This window comes from Uloborus diversus, chromosome 7, assembly GCF_026930045.1.
Source record: "Uloborus diversus isolate 005 chromosome 7, Udiv.v.3.1, whole genome shotgun sequence".
Taxonomy (NCBI): Eukaryota; Metazoa; Arthropoda; class Arachnida; order Araneae; family Uloboridae; genus Uloborus; species Uloborus diversus.
Window position 1 is genome coordinate 74,315,199 of NC_072737.1, and position 23,832 is coordinate 74,339,030.

General features: G+C 33.4%; 1 protein-coding gene across 1 annotated transcript in view; it reads left to right on the forward strand.

The window, feature by feature from the left end:
* The window catches only part of LOC129226452 (histone-arginine methyltransferase METTL23-like), a 36,709-nt gene extending 16,187 nt beyond the window's left edge, over positions 1–20,522 (forward strand). The window contains exons 3-5 of the mRNA XM_054861059.1: positions 16,367–16,610; positions 17,346–17,430; positions 20,260–20,522. Of these exons, the coding sequence (XP_054717034.1) occupies positions 16,367–16,610; positions 17,346–17,430; positions 20,260–20,431 (501 nt within the window). The 3' untranslated portion in view covers positions 20,432–20,522. The remainder of the gene's footprint in view (positions 1–16,366; positions 16,611–17,345; positions 17,431–20,259) is intronic.
* Positions 20,523–23,832: the final 3,310 nt, after the last annotated feature.

The window sequence follows — 23,832 nt, forward strand, 5'->3', positions numbered from 1 at the left end:
CCATACAACAGTAATATTAATAGTAATTGTGGTGATAATTTTCAATGAAGGTTTCTCTGAAGCAAGCATCGAGTTTCTTCAGTGTCATTGCTTTATAGTGGGGGTAAACCTAACCTGGAAGTGAGATAATTCAGTGATTAAAATCTGCTTAGGCCTTCACAATGCTACCAGATTAGGTTTGTTTCAACTCATAGTAGTATTTTTATCGTTATCATATGCCAATAACAGATGATCTGGGCTAAATAAGGAGATACAGAATTGCATCACAAGCACTTTGTATGCTGTGAAATGTAACTTAGTTAGGGAAAACGTAATATTTAAATGGTTAAAATTAAATTTACACACAAATGAATTTTAAAAATTAACAAGATAAATTTTTAGTGCCGATCTTTAAAAGTTTAAGGCGTATTTATAGTTTATTTTAGTATGGAGCATTTTTATGGAAAAAATAAGGTGAAGTTTCGTGATGGTAACTTCTTACTATTTCTGAATTACATTTACACTAAAAAGAATGAACTAAAAAAAATTTTGGAATAAAAAATAGAACCGACTTCAAAATTGCTCTAAAAAGGGAAAAATAATTTTATTCTTTAAACACCATCGATAATACTTTCAAACATAATTTTTGAAGTTGGCGCAAAAACAATAGATAAAATCATTCACAGTCATAACTCAACTGCACTACAACTATAAATTTAACCAGGTCCACTTTCTTCACTACCGCATACATTATGCATTGATAACAACGTATTTGAGTAACAATAAAAATGTTTCGTTCCTAACTTTAGATGATTTTCTGAAAAAAATATGAACGAAGCGTGGCTACACTGGATTTTACGTTTTGTTTTTGCGCCAACTTCAAAAATTATGTTTAAAAGTATTATCGATGGTGTTTAAAAAATAAAATTATTTTTCCCTTTTTAGAGCAATTTTAAAGTCGGTTCTATTTTGTATTCCAAAATTTTTTTTTCCATTCTCATTTTTCTTCTGTTTTCTCTGCTTAGCTTGAAGCTTGCTGCTTTAGTCTAAAGTTGCTCTTTGACCGGAGTGTCTGTCAAAATGGCCGACTCTCTCTTCTTTCTTCCTTTGCCGGTCTGTTTTCTCGGACCCGCTTTTTCCAGAGTTCTCACTTCTTCTGTGGTGGGACAACCTACGTTTGGCTGTTTTAGAACTTGAGTATCAGCCTCTTCGTGCTGCCCTGTTATAGGCCTGTACACCTCTGCCTGCACTGAGGCAGGTCTGTCGGTGAAATAGGCTGGTATGTAGTCGGCATCTGTAAAGATATCTGAGTTCAAGTTAAAAATCCCTGACACACTGAAGCCAGACATCATATTGTTTGGCGTTGAAGCTAAAGGCGTTGCTGTTGCCATAATTGATCGGACATCATATATTTTCATAGGCCTTTTATTTGTGCAAACCCAAGCATCACAGGCAGTATTGACGTGCTTCTTCAATGGCCCATACACGTTGCGATCCAACGGCTGAAGCTTGTGAGGTGGGAAGGAAATCAGGTGGACACCATTATCTTTTAAATAGTCTAAAACTTCAGCAGATAAATGGGACTCATGGTTGTCTGATAAGAGAAGACAAGGACGTTCTTGAGAACATCGAGCATGGGCTACAAAGTGATGAGCAAAATTTAAAAAAGTTTTTTCCGTCATCCAGCTTGAAGGATTTGCGGCCCCTGCACTACCAGAAGGGCCATCACGGATGAAATGTTCATGAAAATGAACCCTCGGAAAAACAAAGAAAGGCGGTATACTATTTCCAGCTGCATTTACAGCAAATGCAAGTCGCACAATCCGAACTCTGCCGCTACACTTTTCATACTTCTTCCTTCTTTTACTTTGTTGACAGCTTCTACCATAGTCTGAATGGTGTTCTTGCCTCTTTCAGACTTCTTTTTGTAGTGTCATACCATGACAAATCTGAAAACCCAACACTCAGATCAATATCGTCATAATAATCAAGTCATTCTGTGAACATATCAGTTTAATGCTATTTCTATAAACACTTAGGCCTATTTTGTTTTAACATGTATCTCTCATGAATGATTGAGATTGTGATTTATTTTTTGTCTTTTTTTTTTGTTTAAAAATATAAGTTGTCAAGTAAGAAGCTTACCTTTTCATGTGTATTTAACTATTTACGCTTCATTTAAGAGTAAATAATATAATAAACATCAATAAATAGTAGCGATCGAAGGGGGGCGGGGCATATTTTCGAAACGACGGGGCACGTTTTCGATGCGAAAATATGACCCGCTTGGTGTTCGAAAACGTGCCCCGTCGCCATGTTTTTCCTTTAACTTCACGCAGACGGTCAAAAAAAAGAATTTTATGGACAAACTATCACATTATTGATAGCTTCTAAATGTGCTCTTTCGAAATATTACAACAGACAAAAACTTAACTTAAGACGTATGTGTTTGTTTTTAGTTTAAATGAGGTTATCAAAATTTATTTACCTGTATAAAAACAAGTGAAACTGACGTTACCCAGCGATATGAACATCCATCCAACTGAAACTCTTGTAGTTGTCGTCTAGTGGCGCTGCCTTTCAAATAGTCTGGTCGGTGCTTCGCTCTACCTGCTCGCTAACGAGTTAAAGTCAAATCGAAAACGTGCCCCGCTCGAAAACCTGCCCCGGTCTCCCCTATATTCGTTTTGGGTGTAATTAAAAGGCTACGTTATGTTGAAATTTAATAATTTTTGTCATCAGGGTTTGTCGATATATATCATTTGATGTCTATCATGATACATGTCACGATATTTATTTTGAAAATATCATGATATTTTTATATTTTCGATTTTTATTTTTTCAACTACGGTATTTTCTATAGAAAAATTATGTTAATCATAGTGATATTGTTCATTTATTATGTAGTATATTTTAATAATGTCTTAATACATCATTTTTATAACAAAATCTTCTTTTTTTATTTAATATTCATAACATTATTAGTAATGCAACAATTGTAATTCATTTTACAAGAAGAAAATGAAGAGTGATTTGAACATGCAGTTACTACTTTGAAGAGTTAAGTTTGAGCTCATTGAAAATATCGGATATATATCAAAATATCCGATATATTCAAAATATTGGATGTTTTTGATATTTTTGGAAACATCATGATATTTTCGAACCCTGTTTTTCATGGAGTCAATGCTTCCACTTCATTGTACAGGGAAGTAAAGGTGCATGTGGTGAATTCCAGCAGTAATGGAAGGACAGTTTTACAAAAAAAAAAAAAAAAAAAAAAACGATGCATCTCTGTCTGTGAGCATATCAAAATACATATTTTTTCAAAAACTGATGCATAGACTTTTATACGCATCATAGTAAGTTGCTAAAAAAGCCAAAGCCGAGAATTTTTAGTTAGTAACTTTTTTTTAATCAAATTTAAAAAACGGTAAAGGAAGGATATTTTTGCAACATGATTTTCACGCTATCATGTTCTTACCAAAAGTTCAGCTAAATTATAAAAGGGAAAATTCTATAAAAAAAACTAGAGCACATACAGAAGTGTTCAGTCATAATTCCACCTCCAAGTCTTAAAAAATAGTTATTTTAAGCATATAAATTATGTATTTGTTAAGAGTAACGGAAGGAAGAGAAGTTCAAAACAGTTGAACTTGGAAAATTTCAATTTACAAATATTTATTTGGCTAATACAGCAGTCTGAAACAATGATATCTGATTCCTGAGCCATCTGTTGCAATTCTGAATTCTTTAAATACTCAATAATGTTAACATAATCCATAGAAAATTTATCTTCCTGCAAACTTGCCTTCTTTAGCAAAAAAGGAAGATTTTTCCCACATTATTATGCATTCTCAAACAAGTTATTTCTATTTTTTCACCTTCTATATGAAGTGTCCAACATAGCTCTTTGTTAATTTCGTTCCCTTCGATCCGACTAACAACTTGTCCACACGTTAATGAATAATTTGGCATATTCTTATGATTTGGTGTTTTTAATCCAGCAGTATCTTAATTTTTAACATTATTTATAACTGAAAGTTTGTTGACTTTGAAGTGAAATCCCGTTCGATTTGTTGAAGTACTTACTATATTCAATAACATGACTTGTTACATAATTAAAATAGTGCATATTTTGTGTGTCAGGATGAGAAGGAATCTTTTTGGATCCTTTTTCTCCATCTTTTTGAAAGTTGATCTTTGAATTTACCGATCTCTTCGCAGAACATTAAACAGAACAGTCCTTTCTTGTGACTTGTGGCAACAAATCTGAAAGCAATTTCAATCATTGCTTGTATTCTTTCAAAATAAATATCAAGTTTGTGAGCAACTCTTTTTGCTTAAATTGGTTTGTCATATCACAAACATGTCATACCAAATTGATTTTCACATGCTCAGGAACTTTTAAGTGCAGTTTTCATGATTTTTATCGTTTTCAATAGAAGAAATAAAATCATGAAACATTTTTTTTTTAATTAAAAAATAAATACATAAAATAAATAAATAAATAAAAACCTTCATATTTTTCCCACAAACATTACTTATATATGTTTTAAATGTGATTACTAACTTTAAACAATAGTTTGTTTCATACTAGCATTCTAAAATTTTACCCTGTATCATGTTATGGCTAAATGTCCTTCCGTTACCGTATTTTTTTGTCCTTCCGTTACCATTGTAGCGGGTATTTGAAGTAGCTTAAAATTTAAAGCGGAAATCATACTACGTGAAATTAGAATTGACTTTGATTTTATTTGGTTTCTAAATATTGAACATACATCACTTAACAAATGTCAACAAATGAACTTAAAAGGATGGTAAACGACTCGCTTGCGTGTCGCGACAAGGTTTATATACTTTTACGCGATACATATCACGTAATACAAAATTTACATTTTTTGGCGTTGCCAGATACTCCCCTGCAGTTCGAAAGGTGTCATAATTGAAACCGGACTACAGGGTGAGAGATTCTTCCAAACTTTCTGACAGTGTTGCAAGATGGTCAAATCAAGATTTCCCCAATTCCCTTCCAACTTTTCCCCAAAAAGCGATGTTTTCTGTCGAAATTCAAAAATTATTTTCCCACTAATATTTTCATAAAATGAGTCGACTTCCTCTAATATTTTTGTCTCTAGAAAAAAAAAATATTTTTCCCCAAATAGCCAAATTTTCTTATAAAATTCCCCAACTTCTTTTTCCTCCCATTTTTGATTTTTTTTTTTTTTTGTCTTCTTTATCTTTATTTTTTTTATTTTTACTAATAATAAAGCTGAAAGTCTCTCTGTCAGGATCTCTGTGACGTGCATAGCACCTAGCACGTTCGACCGATTTTCATGAAATTTGGCAATGAATTAATTTGTAGCACGGGGGTGTGCACCTTTAAGCGTTTTTTCGTTTCCAATTTTACGAACATTTTCCCGAGCAAAATTTTCATAAGATGGATGACTAAATTACCAAGTTATCATAATGCGGAACCGTGACGTGGGCAAACCAATTGGCGAAAAATTCATCATGCATTATTTGTAAATATACAGGGGAACCAAAATACCTTTTAATTTTCTACTACAGGCAAAGTCGTGCGGGTGCCACTAGTCATAAATACAAGCGCCTGACCGAAAGATAAGAAATAACCAAATATTTTCTTTCTACTCGCATTTACTTACTCTGCTTCTGTATGTACATTTAAACTATGATTTTTGTATATATTTATCTAAGAACATTCTTCATCACACTCTTTTTTGCCTGTTTCACGTATTAACTAGTTACTCACGCAGAACTATTAATGCGAATTCCGTAGCATAATATTCCACATAATGCGAAATGCGAATTCCATAAAGTTGAACAAAGCTAAACCAACGCTGTTTGATACAAACAATGTAACTACAAGATGTCAAGACGCGAATTTAAATACGAAAAAAAAAAAAAAATTCCCCACGTTTTCCCCAATTAAAAAATTTTTCTCCAAAGAATTCCCCTCAAAACCCATTTCCCCAAAATTTCCCCAGAGAGCACCAGATTTCCCCAAAATGGGGAAATTTCCCCCAATCTGGCAACACTGCTTTCTGACAGTATTTTTTAACGGTTCTGAACTTGAAAGCTCACAATAAAAAAAAGCGGGTTTGAGTCTAGCTATAGAAACAGAAGATTTTTTTCCATCTATGTCCAGATGAAATACTTTATCATTTCTGGAAATTACTTTGTAAGGACCAACGTAAGGAGGCTCCAGGAGTTTACGCACACGATCAACTCGCATAAAGACATGAGTTGCAGTTAACAAGTCTTAAAACACAAATGTTGAATCTTTTACATGACGAGAAGCTGGAGCAGGTCTAAGTTTTCTCATATGTTACCGCAGGAGATTCACAAAAGCCAATTGAGAGATACGTAGATGGGAATCGAAAAAAAAAAATCTCCTGGTAGTGTGAGAGGTTGACCAATGACCATATACAAGCTCAGCAGGCGAAACACCAAGATTTTCTTTTACACTTGAACGGATCCTAAGCATGACAAATGGTAGGGAATCCAACCAATTTACAGAATGAGCCATCAAGTAACCCTTTAAATGACGGTGAAAGCGTTCTACGAATCCATTCGCTTGAGGATGATAACTAGTTTTAATTTGTTGAGTTCCCAGAAATTTTCAAAGGGAAGTGAAAAGATTACTTCGGAGGTTCGAGCCACAATTTGTAGTGAGAACGTGAGGAACACCGAATCTAGAAACCCAACCTTCTAAAAACGTTTTAGCTATGGTATCTGCAGTCTGGTCTTTCATAGGAATACTTCCAGCCATCTCTAGTAACGATCAATGCAAGTGAGTAGATAGTAGTTTCCGCGAGCAGGTGTAAGCGGGCCAACGATGTCTAAATTAATATGATGAAATCTTGATAGAAGCAAAGGAAAGGTGCCTAGAGCAGATTTTGTATGTCTTATGATTTTAGCTTTGTGGGAAGGCAAACAAGACTTACACCACCTTTGACAATCCTGGCTCATAGATTTCCACACAAAACGCTCTTTGAGTAATTTCAATGTAGCTTTAATACCAGGACGAGGCAAAGAATGTATGAAATAAAATATTTCGGAACATACGGTCTCACAACTTTTATTGAAACATCGCAATATAATGACTTGTAGGTCGTAGTGAAAGAAACTAGTTTGAGATCAAGACCGGCATCCGAATCAAGCAAAGACAACAATTTCGTGTCCGTAGATTGATCAGCAGCCATTGTAGCGTTAATCAATAGAATCAGAAAAAAAATATTTGGGAAATTCTAGAGAAAGTATCCGCGACGAATTTTTTTTTACCGGAAAGATGTTGTAGATCCGTAGTAAATTGACTTATATATTCAATGTACCTAATTTGGCGTGGAAAATAATTATCGTGCTTTTGAGAAAATATGAAAAGTAAGAGGCTTATGATCTGTAAAAATTACTATTTCTCTAACTTCCAACATATGTTGGAAGTGTTAGATAGATAAATAAGCAGCCAACAATTCACAATCAAAAACGCTATATTTCTGCTCTGTGCGAGATAGTTTTTTAGAGAAAAAACTAAAGGTTCAACTACCGCGTCAACGCATTGTTGCAAAGCAACTCCAACAGCAAAATCACTAGCATCTACTGATAATGATACTTTTGCATTCGGGGCAGGGAAAGCTAGAGCAGTAGAGTTAATCATTCTTTACATTTTTCAAACGCATCGATGGTCGCTTTGTTCCACGAAATAACAGAGTTATCATTTTTTACTTTTTTCTTTATATAGTCATTTAAACAACCCTGAATTTTAGCAGCATCTTTCAAAAATTTACGATAAAAATTTAATGTTGCCAAAAATCGTCTCAACTCGAGAACTGTTTTTGGCAGGGGAAATTCTTTGATCGCCTTAATTTTTTCATGAATAGGAGATATTCCTTTTTTCGAAACTGAAAAATCTAAGAAGTTTACTTCAGGTTTTTCAAAAACACATTTTTGAAAATTTATAACCAAACCATGTTTATTCAGTAAATATTCAGTAAATTGCACCCAATAGCCAGGGCTAAAGCAGAAATACATGAAATACACCGCCAGCTCAGTCATTTCCAGCCGAGGACTGCAGTCCTTGGCTGGAAATGACTGAGCTGGCGGCGTATTTCACGCAAACCATGTTTACTTAAAGTTTGAAAAACACGTTCTAAGTCTTTTTTCTAAGTTTCCTCATCGGAAGAAACGATTAATAAATCATCTACGTATGCATAACAACAATCTAAATTTCTTAAAATATTGTCCAGATATCTTTGAAACGATTGTGAAGCATTACGTAAGCCGAAAGTCCTGTAGATATATTCAAAAAGTCCGATGGGGGTGGTTACAGCGGTTTTTGGTACATCCTTTGACTCGACGGGTACTTGATGATACGCTTTAACCATATCAATCCGACTAAAAATAGTTTTGCCTCGCAAACTAGCAACGAAGTCGTGAATATGAGGTAATGGGTAACGGCTGGGTATCGTTACCCGATTGAGCCGTCTAAAATCTCCACAATTACGCCATGTACCATCTTTTTTAGGTACAAAGTGCACGGGACTGGCCCAAGGACTTTTAGATGGCCTAATAATTCCTTCCGGCAATAATTCATTAAGTTGCTTCTTAAGAATAGCCAATTTTTCTGGGTTCAATCTTCGAGGTTTAGAAAACACAGGACGACCTGTTGTTTCAATCGAGACCCACGTGATAACAGGCCAGACAACTCCTCCCTCCCCCCCGCTTCGTTACGCTACCAGTCGTCGATCTATGAACTTGGCGCGAAACTTTGAAAGCAGTACAGTAAACAGTATACAGTAGTGCTCTGGCTGAAATAGATTAAATAGGAAATATGTAACTTCGAATGCACATTTTTGAGTACAATACTGTTGTATTTATCTCATCCTTTCCTCGTACCGGAATGTAGAGGCAATTAAAAATATATATAATTAAATAATGCAACTGTCTGCCGAATGAAAGTGAGTCAGCGATTTCAGCTTCCGAACAACCTGCATGCGAAGAAAAAAGTTGGGTTTCTCATGGAATAAATTTTAAAGTTCGGAGGTAAGTACTTTTCTCAGATAAACAAATTTACATTTTATGCTTTTAAGTTCATGCAGTTAAGGTTACTTAATTTTTCCTCTATTACACAAACAATTGTCAGTTTCCTTTCTGATATCTTTGCCTGTAATTTCTAATTTCAGCGTACTGCTTAATATTTGAAATGGTTAACTTGCAACTTTTTATTTCTTTATTTTTTCAACCTTGAGCACGCATTTATTCGAAATGGATTTTCCAAGCTGACAATATACATATGTCAAAATTTTCTGCAAATATAATTGTTGTTATCAGAAGCAACGTAACTTGGTGTTGATATTCAGTTAATATGTATGTAAACAATTTTTTTGAAACAGGCTTTTAACTGAACTATTCTTATATTTTCGGTTTCTATTAAATTGTTTTATACGCTAGCATGTGTTATTTTGATCAAAAAACATTCCTTGATGGGCTTCCGTAGTTCTGAGATAGAAGATTAGCTTTGAACGCCGGAGGTCGTGGGCTCGATACTCAAACATTTCCCCCCAACTCGCCCTTGCAATGTTATTCAAACAAGCTGGTTCTGTGCGTAAATTTAAAAAATATATGTTTTTTTCCACTGTTGTCTTTAAGTTTTATGATATTTATGCACAAATTGTGGTTGAGTTAAAGGTATTCATAATTTCTGAGCTTACGAAAGATTACTTTTGAGCAGTAGATACGCAACGTGTTTTTGACAAATGCTCTATGCTTGTTTGTTTATGCCTAAAAAGGGCAAAATGTCTTGAACTAAATATTTTTTGAACTCTTTGGGTTTTCTGTTAATAAGATTTCAGGAACTCTGAAACTGTAACATGAATTGAATTAAGTGGCTGTCCATAAAGTATGTTGCAAAATTTTGAACAAATGCCCCCCCCCCCCTCCTTGTTACACGTAACGCTGTTGAACATGAGCATATTAATATAAACAACGCGTGATGTCATACTTCTTGTTATCCCCTCCCTTCCCCCTGTCACAAAACTGTCACACTGAATTCCTAAAAGGCATACTCAGCAAAATGTTGATCTAAATTTAACATATATGAGGTTTTAAGTATTGAAGAAAGTTGGTAAAATGGTCATTCTATGAAAAGTTTTTTGAAAAAGGTTACTTTGTCATCAATTAATGCTTTTTAAAATAATTTTTCAGAAGCCTAAAATGATGAACTATTGAAGCCCCCCCCCCCCCACCCACATAAGAATCATTAGCAGCAGAAAGAGCTGAAAATGGAAAAGTAGCCAAATTCCAAAAAAAAAAGTCTGCTTAGATATTGAATACATTTTTTTAATGTACAACATACAGTATTCATGATGTTGTATAATTCCTTCTTTAATTAACGTTTTCAAAGTTGAATTCCTGTGTAATTTTTCGAGAGTTCCCACCGAAGGGGGGGGGGTCGGAATCATAATCTCATAGTAATGGTAGCTTTTCAACGGCTATAGTTAAATAACTGTGCCCTTGAAATTTTAAGGGAGACGGAGGAGATGTTTTTGGGGTATTTTTCTTGAAGTTTTCATAATTGAAGGGGGTAGGGCAGTGTTTACTTTGGGGGATGGCACCCAAGCATTCATGTCTTTTTAAAAGCATAAATTTGCTCAGCTAAGTTAACATTAATAATCTGGTATTATGTACTTTGATGTTATGTCATTGAAACATATTGCAGTCATGTTTCCCATATACTTAAGTAAAAATGTTTATTTATTTTTTAAAATTTCATTTAATTCTTATTCAAATACAATGGTAAAATTATTTTTTGTTTTGATGTAATTGTAAAATGAAAGGTCATTTATTTATTTGAATACTTCTTAAGATTTGATGTTTCAATACAAAATATAAGTAGTTAAAATGCGATTATTTGAAAAAAAAATTCAAATGAAAAATAAAACTCTGTTTATTTATCACTTCGATTTAACATGATTGTAAAATAAAATCGTGTATAGTTATTTGAATACTTTGTGAGACTTATAAATGTTTTTATGTAAAATACTATGAATTAAGCTCAGTGTATTTTTTAGTGTATGATTATCGGTTCCTTTTTATGTTTTCAAATAAAAAAGTAGAACTGTTAATGCTACTAAAATAATAGAAGACAATAATAAATAAACTAAATAGTTTAATTAAACCAAAATACTAATCGAAGTGCTCACTTCCCAAAATCATTGTGGATCGACGAACGATGACGTCATTTGCTAGTTGGATGGCCTTCCTATCTCGAAGGCCTCGGTTAAAGAAGTAAGTTTTGGCTTGCTATTTAAGATAGCAAAAAAAAAAAAAAAAAAAAAAATTGAATTTTTTGGCATCTTGAATTCAAATTATGTTTTTCGCAATCACGAGCGTGTGTGTTTGTGTAGGCGCATGTGTGTGGGTGCGTAAGTGTATGTATGCATGTGTGTGAGTGAGTGTTGTGTACGTGCGTGTAGGCGTTCGTGTGTGTGTGTGTAGGCGTTCGTGTGTGTGTGTGTGTGTAGGCGTTCGTGTGTGTGTGTAGGCGTTCGTGTGTGTGTGTGTGTGTGTAGGCGTTCGTGTGTGTGTGTGTGTGTGTAGGCGTTTGTGTGTGTGGGACATGGACGCCACCGCCCAGCAAAAGTGGATTTCGGGGGACAGTGCTCAGGACCCGCCGCGCCGCCGCCGGTGGACGGTGGTGCTGCAGGCCTGGTCCAAGCTGAAAAAGGCACGGACGCCAAAAACGGTCAAGTGAGAACAATAAGCATGATTGCTCAAAAAAAAAGATCAGGATATTTTTCGAGTATCGCATGACAAGGTGAATGAGCTGAAACTGGAGTCAATACCTATACTTCCGATGTACCAACTAAACATTTTACAGAAAGAGTCGACGAGGTATCGATTAACTGTCTATTTTTAACGTCAACTAAAAGTGAGTAAAGCCTTGATTTCCTAGAAGCGAACACGCTTAGCGTCGACGTCGCTCCTTGCCGAGGCGAAAACTTGGATTCTTCTGCGCATGCTGGCTCGAGCTAAATCGACGTCGTGAATGGCCACGTCGGAATCCACTTGACTTTGATTTCAGCGTTACGGCGAGGAGCGACGTCGAAGATCGGCGATTCGCTCCTAGGAAACCAAGGCTGAAGATTCTTAAAAATCAGCGCCAAGTATGGGATGAGAAACTTCCGCAACGAGAAAAGACCAACGAAAATTTTTCCGCAACCCGAAATCCAAATTTAAAGTTATTTTCCCGTAAGTCAAAATTTTAGAACCATTTGCCGCATACAACTGTAGACTATCGGACTGCCTACGATGTGTTAATGCTTTCGGGTAACAACTCAAGACAGCACCACTATCTACAAGAAATCTTTCAATCTAGTTTTAGAATCAGGATTAAATAATCGACTTCCATACGCGTACTGTACCGCCGTCGATTGAACCGTACCGCCAATCAGTTTCCCAAGTAAGTGCATTTACCGGAACATTTGAAAGCTTTTTCCCCATATTTAGAATGATACCCACATAATTTATGTGGACCATCAACTAAGTTTTGTCTAGTTTTGGACGTAGAACTAGATGCTCTATTACGAAACTTATTGTTATTTTAAATCTGGAACGAGATAAACGTTTTACAGAATTTTTTAACTCAATAATTTCATTTTGAGTGTTTCAATTGTAGAACTACTTTCAGCACTAGAAACTGCAAATGAGCAGTTTGAAACTTCATTAATCTTATCGGTAATTAAAGCTAAACCAGCTAAATTATCCGTAGAGGCTGATAAAATTTGCTGCATTAGTAGGCAAACGTTGCAACCATAAATTACGCAACAAGTTTTCGTCAATGTTTTTACCTGCCAAAATGTGCATTTCATTTAGTAAATGAGAAGGCCGACTATCACCTAACTGAAGATCGCTCAAAAACTTTGGAAGTTCAATTGATTCAGACTGAACAATATAAGTAAGAAATTTTTTCTTTTAATTTGGAATATGCATTATCAGTCGGCGAATTGAGAATCAATTATTTTTGCGCAAGTTAGAACCTTTATATCTAAAGCAGCAACGACGTGGTGAAATTTTGTTAATTCGATAACAATGCCACTTAAAGTAAATTGGGATTTGATGTGAATAAACCATAGCTCAATGTCAGTTTCCCAAAATGGAGGTGCTTTAAATCCGACTCTGGAAAGTTCCAATTTTGAATCACTCGAAATGTTAACATTTTCGTTCAAATTTTCCTTAGACATAATTTTAATTTAACTATATCATACACAGTTTAATCATATATTTCAAAAACACAGGGCAGAACAACTGAATAGAGTTTCTAAACAATATAGCTGATCAATCCAGAAAGAAAAAGAAGTTCTCGCATAGATAAGAACTACCGGCAATGAAAACAAACAATGCTTTACTTACCCAATTGAAGAATTTAACTGGACGTTTTCGCACATCTGCGAATTTAAGCACAATAAACGTGTAAACGCTTTGAGTGAATAGCTCAAGTCCTTCAGCTTTGAAATCTTGACCACTAAAGTGTTTTAAGATTTTGTGAAGACAGTGCAAAGTTAGAACTGGGTTTAATCACAAGAACCATGACATAATGACAAGAAAAAACGGGTCACCAATGTAGCGGGTATTTGAAGTAGCTTAAAATTATAAAGCGGAACTCACACTACGTGAAAATAGAATTGACTTTGATTTTATTTGGTTTCTAAATATTGCACATACATCACTTAACAAAAAGTCAACAAATAAACTTAAAAGGATGGCAAGCGACTCGCTTGCGTGTCGCGACAAGGTTTATATACTTTTACGTGAGACAAATCACGTGATACACAATTTACATTCTTTTCGTTGCCAGACCATTGAAAACCATGTAAATTAAATACCCATTAAATTATAACTGTGCCTCCTTGACAAAGGGCATAATTCTGCTTTCCATAAAAAAACATTAATTTCTATACCCAATAGGTTCTTGGTGAGCTAACTGAGATATAGTATTTTGGTAACGGAAGGACATCAAATTGTCACCTTAGCAATGGACCTATTTCATGGTTGAAAAAAAGAAATTTAAAATTACTTACCAACAAGTTTAAACATCCAAAAGATAAAAGTTAACCTAAATATTGTATGCTGATAACAAGTTTATTGAAATTACAGTACGTAACTAAAAGAGATTTTTTGCTCTGTAAAAATACAAAGAGAAAACTTGATTTTGCCCGTGATTTTCTGGAAGTCATCAAACTATTTGGGAAAAACAGGTTAAAATTCGAGAAGTTCATTTATTTCTGAAGAGAATGGTATATGGTGAGTGACAGAATATTTAGTTTTTTAAAATTCAAGTGTCATGTCGCCTTTTTCCTAGAATTTACCACGTCCTTATGTCATACAAATAATGTAGTAATTTAATTGCTAAGACTATTGCTGTTACTCCAATTTTTCAGTCTTCTAAGTTGGCATGAGTCCCCACCATCTAGAAGTTTCAAGACTCTACTGTGTTACTAAAATTGTAATGATATGGAGAAGGTTTGTTACAGTGAAGCATATCTGATTTACAAGTAGCAAAAATGCAAATTAAAATGTTAACTCTTTCAGCAGGGAAATTACAGGGTGGCGACAGATCAGTGAAAAGTCAGAAAACTTTATTAATCAGGGAATTTCGAAAAAAAAAAGTTGAAGGAAAATTGATTGTATGTAGTAATTTTTTTTTTTTTTTTTGCTTTGCAAAATTAAGTTCCCTATAATTTCTTACGTATTTTCCGCCAATTATTTGTTTACAAAAAAGTAAAATTAATGAGGTGCGCTTATACTCTGCCGCATATTTGAATCTTTTTTCCTCAAGGTCAAAGTATTGAATCTTAACTTATTAACCACAGGATGAACTTCCTAAGCTTACTACTGTGTGTGCAAAGTTGTTCATTTTACGTAGCTCGATTTTTCCTTCCACGTATTTCATGCTACGTAAAATAAACAACCCTACAGGCAAAGAGGGAGCCGTCATTAATGACTTAATTCCCTTGCCTTTACTCATTGTCTTGAAGTAATTAGAGTACTGTAATCACGATTTCAAGAAAAAAACTTTGTTTTTTTTTAAAAATTAATAATGATTGAAGCTAAAAAATCATTACTTGGCGTTTTTAATTTAATTGCTAAAATTGAATGTTAAATGAGAATCAACTTTGTTCTTTTTGCCATCGTATTGTTCGCTGTTGCCTCAGCTCAGATTATCCGAAGCGTTTTCTTTTTAGACTTTAAAATTCTTTTATTTTAAAACCAAGTTAAAAACACACATGTTTGGAAATTAATAGCTGTTTTTTGCATTTTAATGTTGTTTGTTACAAAAGTAATCTAAGATTTTTTTTTCGACAAAAATTAAAATAATTTGAAATTGAGTTGTGTACATAAGTTTATGTATTTTTATTATTTTTAAGTAGATAAAATGCTGTATTCATTCATTAAAACCAAAGTTCTTGATTAGAAGAGAATAGCTCAATATGAATGGTTGTTAAAAGGTTTCAATTTGTTTTACATAAATATGTCTATTATTTACGTAAGTAAAACTACATTACTTCTATACTTTTACAGTTATTTGTTATTCTTGCATCAACTGCTTGCATACTGCTTGAAAATTCTGACCAAAATTCTTTCTATATAAACTTTTGTTTTATCATGATTATATATGTCTTTAAGAGTGGTTTTAATAATTTCTTAGAATTCTTATGTTAACTGGTTACTGGAAGTAAAGTATTTGTTTTAGATTTCCTATAATATTTCTTTGTAGATAATTTAATTAAATTTTTATACTAAAAAAGGGTAGCATCTTTTCAAAATATATTTTTAATTAAGAGCTTAAAACGTTTAAAACACTGCACTTTATTCAATATGTAATGGTTTTCCGGTAGATCAAAGGAAAGTAGCAATAATTATTGGTAAGTTAAATAAGGGAAATTTGGTGAATGTAATCAAGAAAAAGTCAGGGAAATTTTTTTCACAGTTCCTGTCGCCACCCTGAATTAACAAAGTCAAAGCAAATATTTTGCATCATGTGTTTTATGTTCCAAGTAATCATATTTGTTCTGAGCTCAAAGCTGAACATATTGTTGTAAAGGTTCGTTGTAACTTTGAAACATGTCTCAATATATTTCAAGTCAATACTTAATGAAAAATTAAAAATATATATCATCTGGTTAAAATGTCTTTATTTATGTCACTATTGCTCTCTCCCCCCCCCCTCCTCCCATGTTTGTGTACGTGTGTGCATTATTTTAAAGGTGTTGTGATACATTTCTTTCTTGAAAGTGTTCTCACAAAAAACCTCATTAAAATCTTGGTTATTCACTGGCGCTGCAAAAAATTAAAATTTTGTTTTCAGCTAGGTGCAGGTACGAGTTTAGCCTCAATTGTTGCTGCAAAGTGTGGTTCTGACGTTGTTGTAACCGATTCCATGAAATATAGTTCTACTCTTCAATTGGCAAGAGAAAACATGTTACTTAATAAAATTCCTGATGCAAGTTTTAAAATAATGCCTTTAACTTGGGGTGATTTTACTCCTTACTTAATTCAGCTGAAGAATATAGATTTTATTCTTGGATCGGATGTATTCTACGATGCTAAAGGTAAATTCTTTATCTCTCTGTGTTTAGATGCATGTTATATATTTTCATGAATTACTCTAATATTTCGATGGATTATTATTTTATGTTTGTGCTGCACATTTGTTTTGTGTTACCAGCATTTTGTTCTATTTTTCAGACAATGTCTGTAAATGATGTCTCACCCAAGCTTGCAAAATTTGGGTTGTGTCATGAAGCTTAAATTTTGATAATCGACTCCGATGCATTTTTTAGCTTCGACTCTGATAATTAATGTTTTTTTTTTTTTTTTTCTCGTCATCAGAAAAGATTTTTAAAGTTTGCAATTTAAAAAAAAGGTTTAAAACAGTTTTTTTAAATATTTATAATTCATTCGTTTCTTGGCTTACATTTTTTTTTCTTCTTTGAGAGTGATGCAAGTTATGTGATTTACGTTCAGCAAAATCTGATACTGATTGCAAGGGATAACATTACTGTGACTTTTTTCTTTCTAAATTTTTAAAGGAATTTCCAGAAACAATATGAATACATGACTTCGTAATCCTAAAAATATTTAGAGGTTTCTCCTACCCAATGCACAAAATGCAAAAAAAAAAAAGTGAAATTTTTATATTTATGGTAAAATTAATATTGATACACTGTTTCGTTATAGCATTTAAGTTAAGAAAAAATAAATTTTTTAATAAAATTGATTTTGTTTCAGTTTAATTAATTAATATTTTTAAATATGATTAATTACTGTTCCTTGCTTAATTATAGATTTTGAAGATCTTATTGTTACTGTATCGTTCATACTGAAAAGAAATATTCAGGCTGAGTTCTGGTGTAGTTACGAGCATAGGTGGTAAGTATTTCAGTAAAGAAGATCCACAATGAAATTCATCGAAGATTTATTTCTCAATAGAATTCATTGCAAACAAAATGTTGTGGAATTAAGTTGTACAGTTTAAATTGCAAAAATATGTCACAATGTGCTGTTCTTTGCAAATATGCATCAACTCTGTCAAATCTGCGCAGCTTGGGCCCAAGCAATTTGTCTAATTTGTAATTTTTCTTATTTCGGACCACTGATTTGTTTATACATTTTTTCACTTTGCATTGAAAAAATATTATCGTTATTTTCAGAGAAACTGTTACACATTAAAAATATATTGCAGTGCCTAAAGAAACTATTTTGAAGAGAAAGTTTTTTTTTTCTTCTTTTCCTGTTTTAGTTCGTGCCCTGAGTTAATTATTATCACAATTTTTGAACAGTTCTTGTTTACTTGAGGTTTCTGTTAATAGATCCTTTATTCTTTAGCATTGCTACATAACTGCAACCTTTACTTCTCGGGTGCCCAAGTACCTTCCTGCCAAAGATCGAAATCCGACGTAAACTGGATTTTTATGGGGAACATACACACACACACACATCACTGTTAAAAAAATTTCCTGAAAATGACGGATAAAGTACCGGCAGCAAAGTTGCCGTAAATATTACGTTTCCGTTAAATTATTTTCCGTGACTTAACAGAAGTTCCATTTCTCATTTCTCCGTTTAGTTCTGTTCATCCATTTATAAATTTTCCGTGATTTAACGAAAATTCCATTTCTCTTCTTTCCGTTGATCTATTTTTCCGTTTTTAAATTTTCCATTCATCTCTTTTTCCGTTTTTAAATTTTCTGTGTCTTTACAGAACTTTCGGTTCTTGATTTTTCGTTGCGCTATTTTTTCGTTTTTCATTTTCACATATTTTACTGAAATTTCATTCTCGTTTTTTTTATTCTATCTTTAAAATGATATATGTGTAATAGAAAAATAGATAACCATTCAAAAACTATTATAATTTAATTTGTATTTATTACTAAAATATATTTTAAGTGAAAATTTTGCTTGATAACTTACCTACCATACACCTTCATATGAATCAAATTAATCAAATAGTACCAGCAGAAAAATTGATGGATTTGAATATGACACCAATTGTCCCTGCTGATACTGTTCGATATTCTCTTCGTCGTACATTGTCTGGGGTGGCATGGAAAAGCATATATGAAAAATAGAATATTTTTATATGAAGAATGAGTCAAATAAAATACCACTAAAAACCTGTTGACTTTATCATGGAATAATACACCTGATTGGAGAGTATACCGATTCACTGTGTTTAAAAGCAGAATCATTGACATACATGTGAAGAATGTTTGGCTCAGATGATGTATACCCCCCCCCCCCCCCGGTGATCCGCATTTTTCACTCATTGGAATAGCAACATAGATTTTTAGTGCATAATCATTATACTTAGGCTAAACATATCAATCAGTTCGTTTTACCCGAAATGTTTTTACAAGAAACTTGCAATAATCTCAAATAAGTTGTTGGATGAGATCCTAATAAAATAAATTAAGTAATTTATATTTATTATTATAAATGAAATTCCGAAGGAGTAATGAATGTTTCCAAATTTCTAAGTAGTCAAGAAAACTTATTCTTGTCAAAATTTTAATCGTATTTTCAAAGATTAACAATCTACTATGCCTTTTCGCAAAAAAATATAACAGCAAGAAATACTTTTATTTAGAGATTTAAAATGTTTACTTTCAATCAGTCAAAAAAAAAAAAAAAACTGAATGATTTTTTTCTGTCTTGCTCGCAACCACGATAATCTCCGGTTGATACGAAATGTTGGCATTTAATGTTTTAATGACTTTCAAAAGAATACAATGCGTTAGAGCAAAAACAATAACTTTATAATAGTTCTATAAATTCTAAATCAGCTACCATCGGAATTCTATCAAATGCATGTTAACAAGAAAAATACATTTGTATATTAACATATACAAAGATATTCAACAATACTTACATGCTACCAGCTGTGCTAAATTTAAGTATCTCCATTGCATCTAGATACAAGTAATCCAATAAATAGCCTTTATTTTAAATGGATAACACGAGATCCTAAAACTATTCTCACCGCTAGAACACACAATATGACTAACGAATAGAATTGTTCGAAGTATTGAGCAAAATAATACACCGCAATAATATTCTGATACTGACTCAGTAAAATCCACAGCAAATCACCGGGGGGATCAAAACACATCTGCCTGTCTGAAAATGGCGCGATCATTTTTTCCAAACCTACAAAGCCTAAAGGAGTAAAAACAATTTCGACATACGAGTATATTGCTCTCCAGACATGAAATAGCAAGCTATCTACTTTGTCTACAACATCTGAGATGTTATTCTAAATAAGCTTTTAATTAACAACATGTAACAGTGCGATTTAATGAGTGTAATCAAAAGGTGACGTTTATCATAACTTAAAGGCTAATCAGAATACTAACAAAGTACAACACAGCGGCAACCCTAAAAATGGAAAAATTCTGTTTTCGTTATTTTCTTTCGTGATATTTCCGTTTTTGTAAGGAAAAAATACGTTTTGAAGCTATTACGGAAAATATTCTGTTAAAATCAGTCAGAAATCTACCTGAGCTTTCAGGTTTTTTTTAACAGTATATATATATATATATATATATATATATATATATATATATATATATATATTTGTTTTATTTATATAGATTTAATTTATATTGTTTGTTATTTGCAATTAAAAAAATATTTTTAAAAAATTATGAAATAATATTTTGATCAACATTGTGAATGGTTTTGAATAATTTTGTTTTGCAGTTCGGACTGGAATATAAACTATTTGATTAAAAAATGGAACTTAACCTGTGAAGAAATTCCTCTTCAATCATTTGGTGCTGATGGATATAATATTGCTGGCTATGATTTGCCTGGTCTTAAAACAATAAGTTTATTTGTTTTTCGTCACATTGATTCTTCAGAAGCAGTATGAAATGAACAAAAATGTTTTCAATGCCTAATTTTAATGTACATGATCAAAAGATTGCATTTGAAACTTTGAAGGATTTATGTTACCAGTTAAAGATTTCTGATTTACTTACAGAACTTTGTATACTTTACAAAGTTTAACAAAGCAAAGGAACCTTGTTTTGTTGAACATTGTATAGAAAAGCCGTCTTTTGTATTAATTTTTATACAGAAATGCAGCGAGATATCATTTACTATTTTCAACATTATTTTTATAAATAAGTAAACATTTTCAACCTAGAGTATAATCCTGATACTTGAAAACTGTCTCTTAATTGCAATACAACAAAAGCGCTTTAGATTAAAATAAAAAAAAGCTGCAATACTCTTTTATGATACTAATAGCTATTTGTAAGGATAATGGGGAAAAAATAAATAGAGAATCATTATACAAGTTATATACACTCAATTAGATATATTTACATATATACACTCAATTCCTGATTATCCGCGGGACGGATTATCGTGAGTCAATCGGCAATCAGGAATATGTATTTTTGCAACAAAAACAAATACTAATGGCTGTTTTTTTTTTTTTTTTTTTTTTTTTTTTTTTTTTTTTTTTTTGTCAAACAACTGCAAATTTAAACTGAGTTGTATTTGTTTTACTTATTTAGTTTTTTGTGCTCTTTTCATAGTACATACACTTGTTCTTTATTTATGTGATGTATGTATTATTACTGCACTGTATATATTTTTACTGTTTGTAGAAAGTATTATGCATCCAGTGGCGGATTTACGGGCCCCACGTGAAGCACAATTATAAAATTACAGAATTTTAAAGTGCTTAATGTTCTATGATTTTTTCGGATCTTTTCTGAAATTTTTGTAAGGTGCAAACCATAACTCAACTCTCGTTTGTGCACGACATTGGTTTGCATGTGGGATCAGAAAAAAGCAAACCACCTCATCGTACTCTTGTTTTTCTTTTGGAGAAGATTTGGAGCCCCCCTCTTAATTACGCTTACCGATATTCAATCCATAAAACAATGGAATCGCGATGAGCCAAGATATCTTCACAAGCATCACCTAGAACAGCATCGTTGGCTCGTGCTTTCTCCATCTCAGCAAGAGCTGTTTTGCAAATTTTGTCCCTTTTTTGCAAAATTAACTTGTGAATAAGGGCAAAAAATTAAATTGGGACATCTTGTTTGGGAGCCCTTGAAAAAATTTGCGAAACTCTTCGTAAAGCAGGGAGATTTGCAATTTCATCAGAACTCTACATATCACCAGGCAGGAAACTGTGCAATGTGCCCAAGATTTTTTACGCAACTATAAAAATTTCTGAAGTACAAGTAGCAAATAAGCTTGATAGCTACAGAGCTGAGCAAGTTAAGCAAAATTGCGCCAGGATTGCTCTAATACTGCAAAACATTTTGTTCTTAGCAAGACAGAACATTCCATTCAGAGCGCGCAGAGATGATGGCCTCTGGAAAACTACTTAACACGGAACAAAGGCATTTTTTGAGCGTTGCTCAGATTTCCAGTTAAAGTGGGAGACATGAATCTTGCTGAGCACTTAAAAACTGCTGGAGCTAGAACGACCTTCATAAGCAAAATAGCCCAAAACGTGTTGATTGAATGCTGTGGAGAAGAGGTTTTAGACTCCGTTCTTTCGCGTGTCAGTAAAGCTAAGTATTTCATTTGTGGACTTGATTAGACTGTCGATTTAGCTCACATTTCTCAAAATACCATATTCTTTAGATACATATGTATGGAAAAGCGAGATAAGAGAATATTTCGTCTGTTATCTCGACGCTCGAAAAACAGTAATTGAAATGGACCAATCCTCTTCCGAAGAGGAAGGTAATGACTCCAATCCAGTTTTAGAGCCTTTTATAACTGGAATAAAATTAGTTCAGATGATTGATTGCAAAGTCTAGGATTGGAATTGAAAAAGTGTGTTGGTCTTGGGTCTGATGGGTGTGCAGTTATCACATCAGAAGCTATAGGAGCACTACAAGAGATCCAAAAAACTGCCGTTTACTCTGTTAAGTTCCCGTACTATAATCACCATTGAAATTAACTTTTTCGAAAACAGTAAAAGTTCAGGCTGTTTGAAACGCATTTAGAATAATGGAAGAAGTAATTCAGTTTTTTACAGCTTCTTCGAAGCGCAATGCTGTTTTGAAAGCAGAGCTACATGGCTAACTAACTCAACTTTGTGATACACGTTGGGTGGAGCGCTATGATGCTGTTTTGCAGTTTCTGCTCAGTTTGGAAAAAAATAGCAAGTGAATTAGAAATCGTTTCGGAGTGGAACGTGAAACGTGAAAGGTAATCAGTCACCATCTAAAGCTCGTTGCTTGTTATCAAGCATGGTAGACGGTCAATTTATTCTGTTTTCTGCCTACAAGTAGTAATGGCTCTGACTTCACCACTATGCAGACTCTTTCAAACGGAAAGCCTGGACGTTCGCACTGCTTCTGAAACTGTTGTGGGCATCAAAAATATACTTCAACAGAAGCGCCTGAATGTCAACAAAGACTTTTCCCTTGTCTACCAAAAAGCTGTAGAAGCTGCAAAAGCGTTTGACAGCGAGATTAAGGTGTCAAGAATTACCCAGAAACAAAGAAATTGGACCAATGCTTCTTCTCGATCAACTAAAGAATATTTTTTGAGAAACTTGTATGTTCCTTTGTTAGACTGGGTAATTGAAGACTTGTCTTCTCGTTTCTCTGCAGAAGTACTTGACACTTAAAAATTAATTCTCGCCTTTGCTGTGATGAAGATATAAACGTTTTGGTTCGAAAATATGCTCCTATTTTAGAAGTTTCTCAGGATCAATCGAAGGCAAATTTGCAAGCAGAAATCTCTCTGTGGAGTGCAAAGTGGAAAAGAGAACTCCAGAGCGAACGACAAATTCCTTCTGCTTCAATGGACGTATATATATGTCTTGTGACGAAATAGTAGGGGAAGGTTGCCGTCAATGAACCGGTTCCATGTCTAGACCGCGAAGATATTTCCCGTACTAGAGTTTGTGCAGACGCGTAATCAGTTTTAGTACCTTCTTATGTCTAAAAACAGTCTACTGCAGAGTCGTCAAGTAGCTAAAATTATTTAATCACATTGTTAATCGATTAGAAAAGATTTCTACCTTTATCTTACTAATTATTGAGATTTTCATTTAGTTATAACATGCTTTGAACATCACTGATCATCCAAACGTGAAAAATGACTTAAAAGAGTGCCTTTTCGTGTACAATTTCCCGTACTTCATGTTTCATCATGATTCGTCACAGCAATAACACCTATAAGAATATTCAAAATGACGCAGTTGCTATCATTGGACAACTAGGTGTTTCCATGAATGAACCACTTGACAAAATGCTTCATTCATGGAAAATCTCAAATATTGCTGCAACT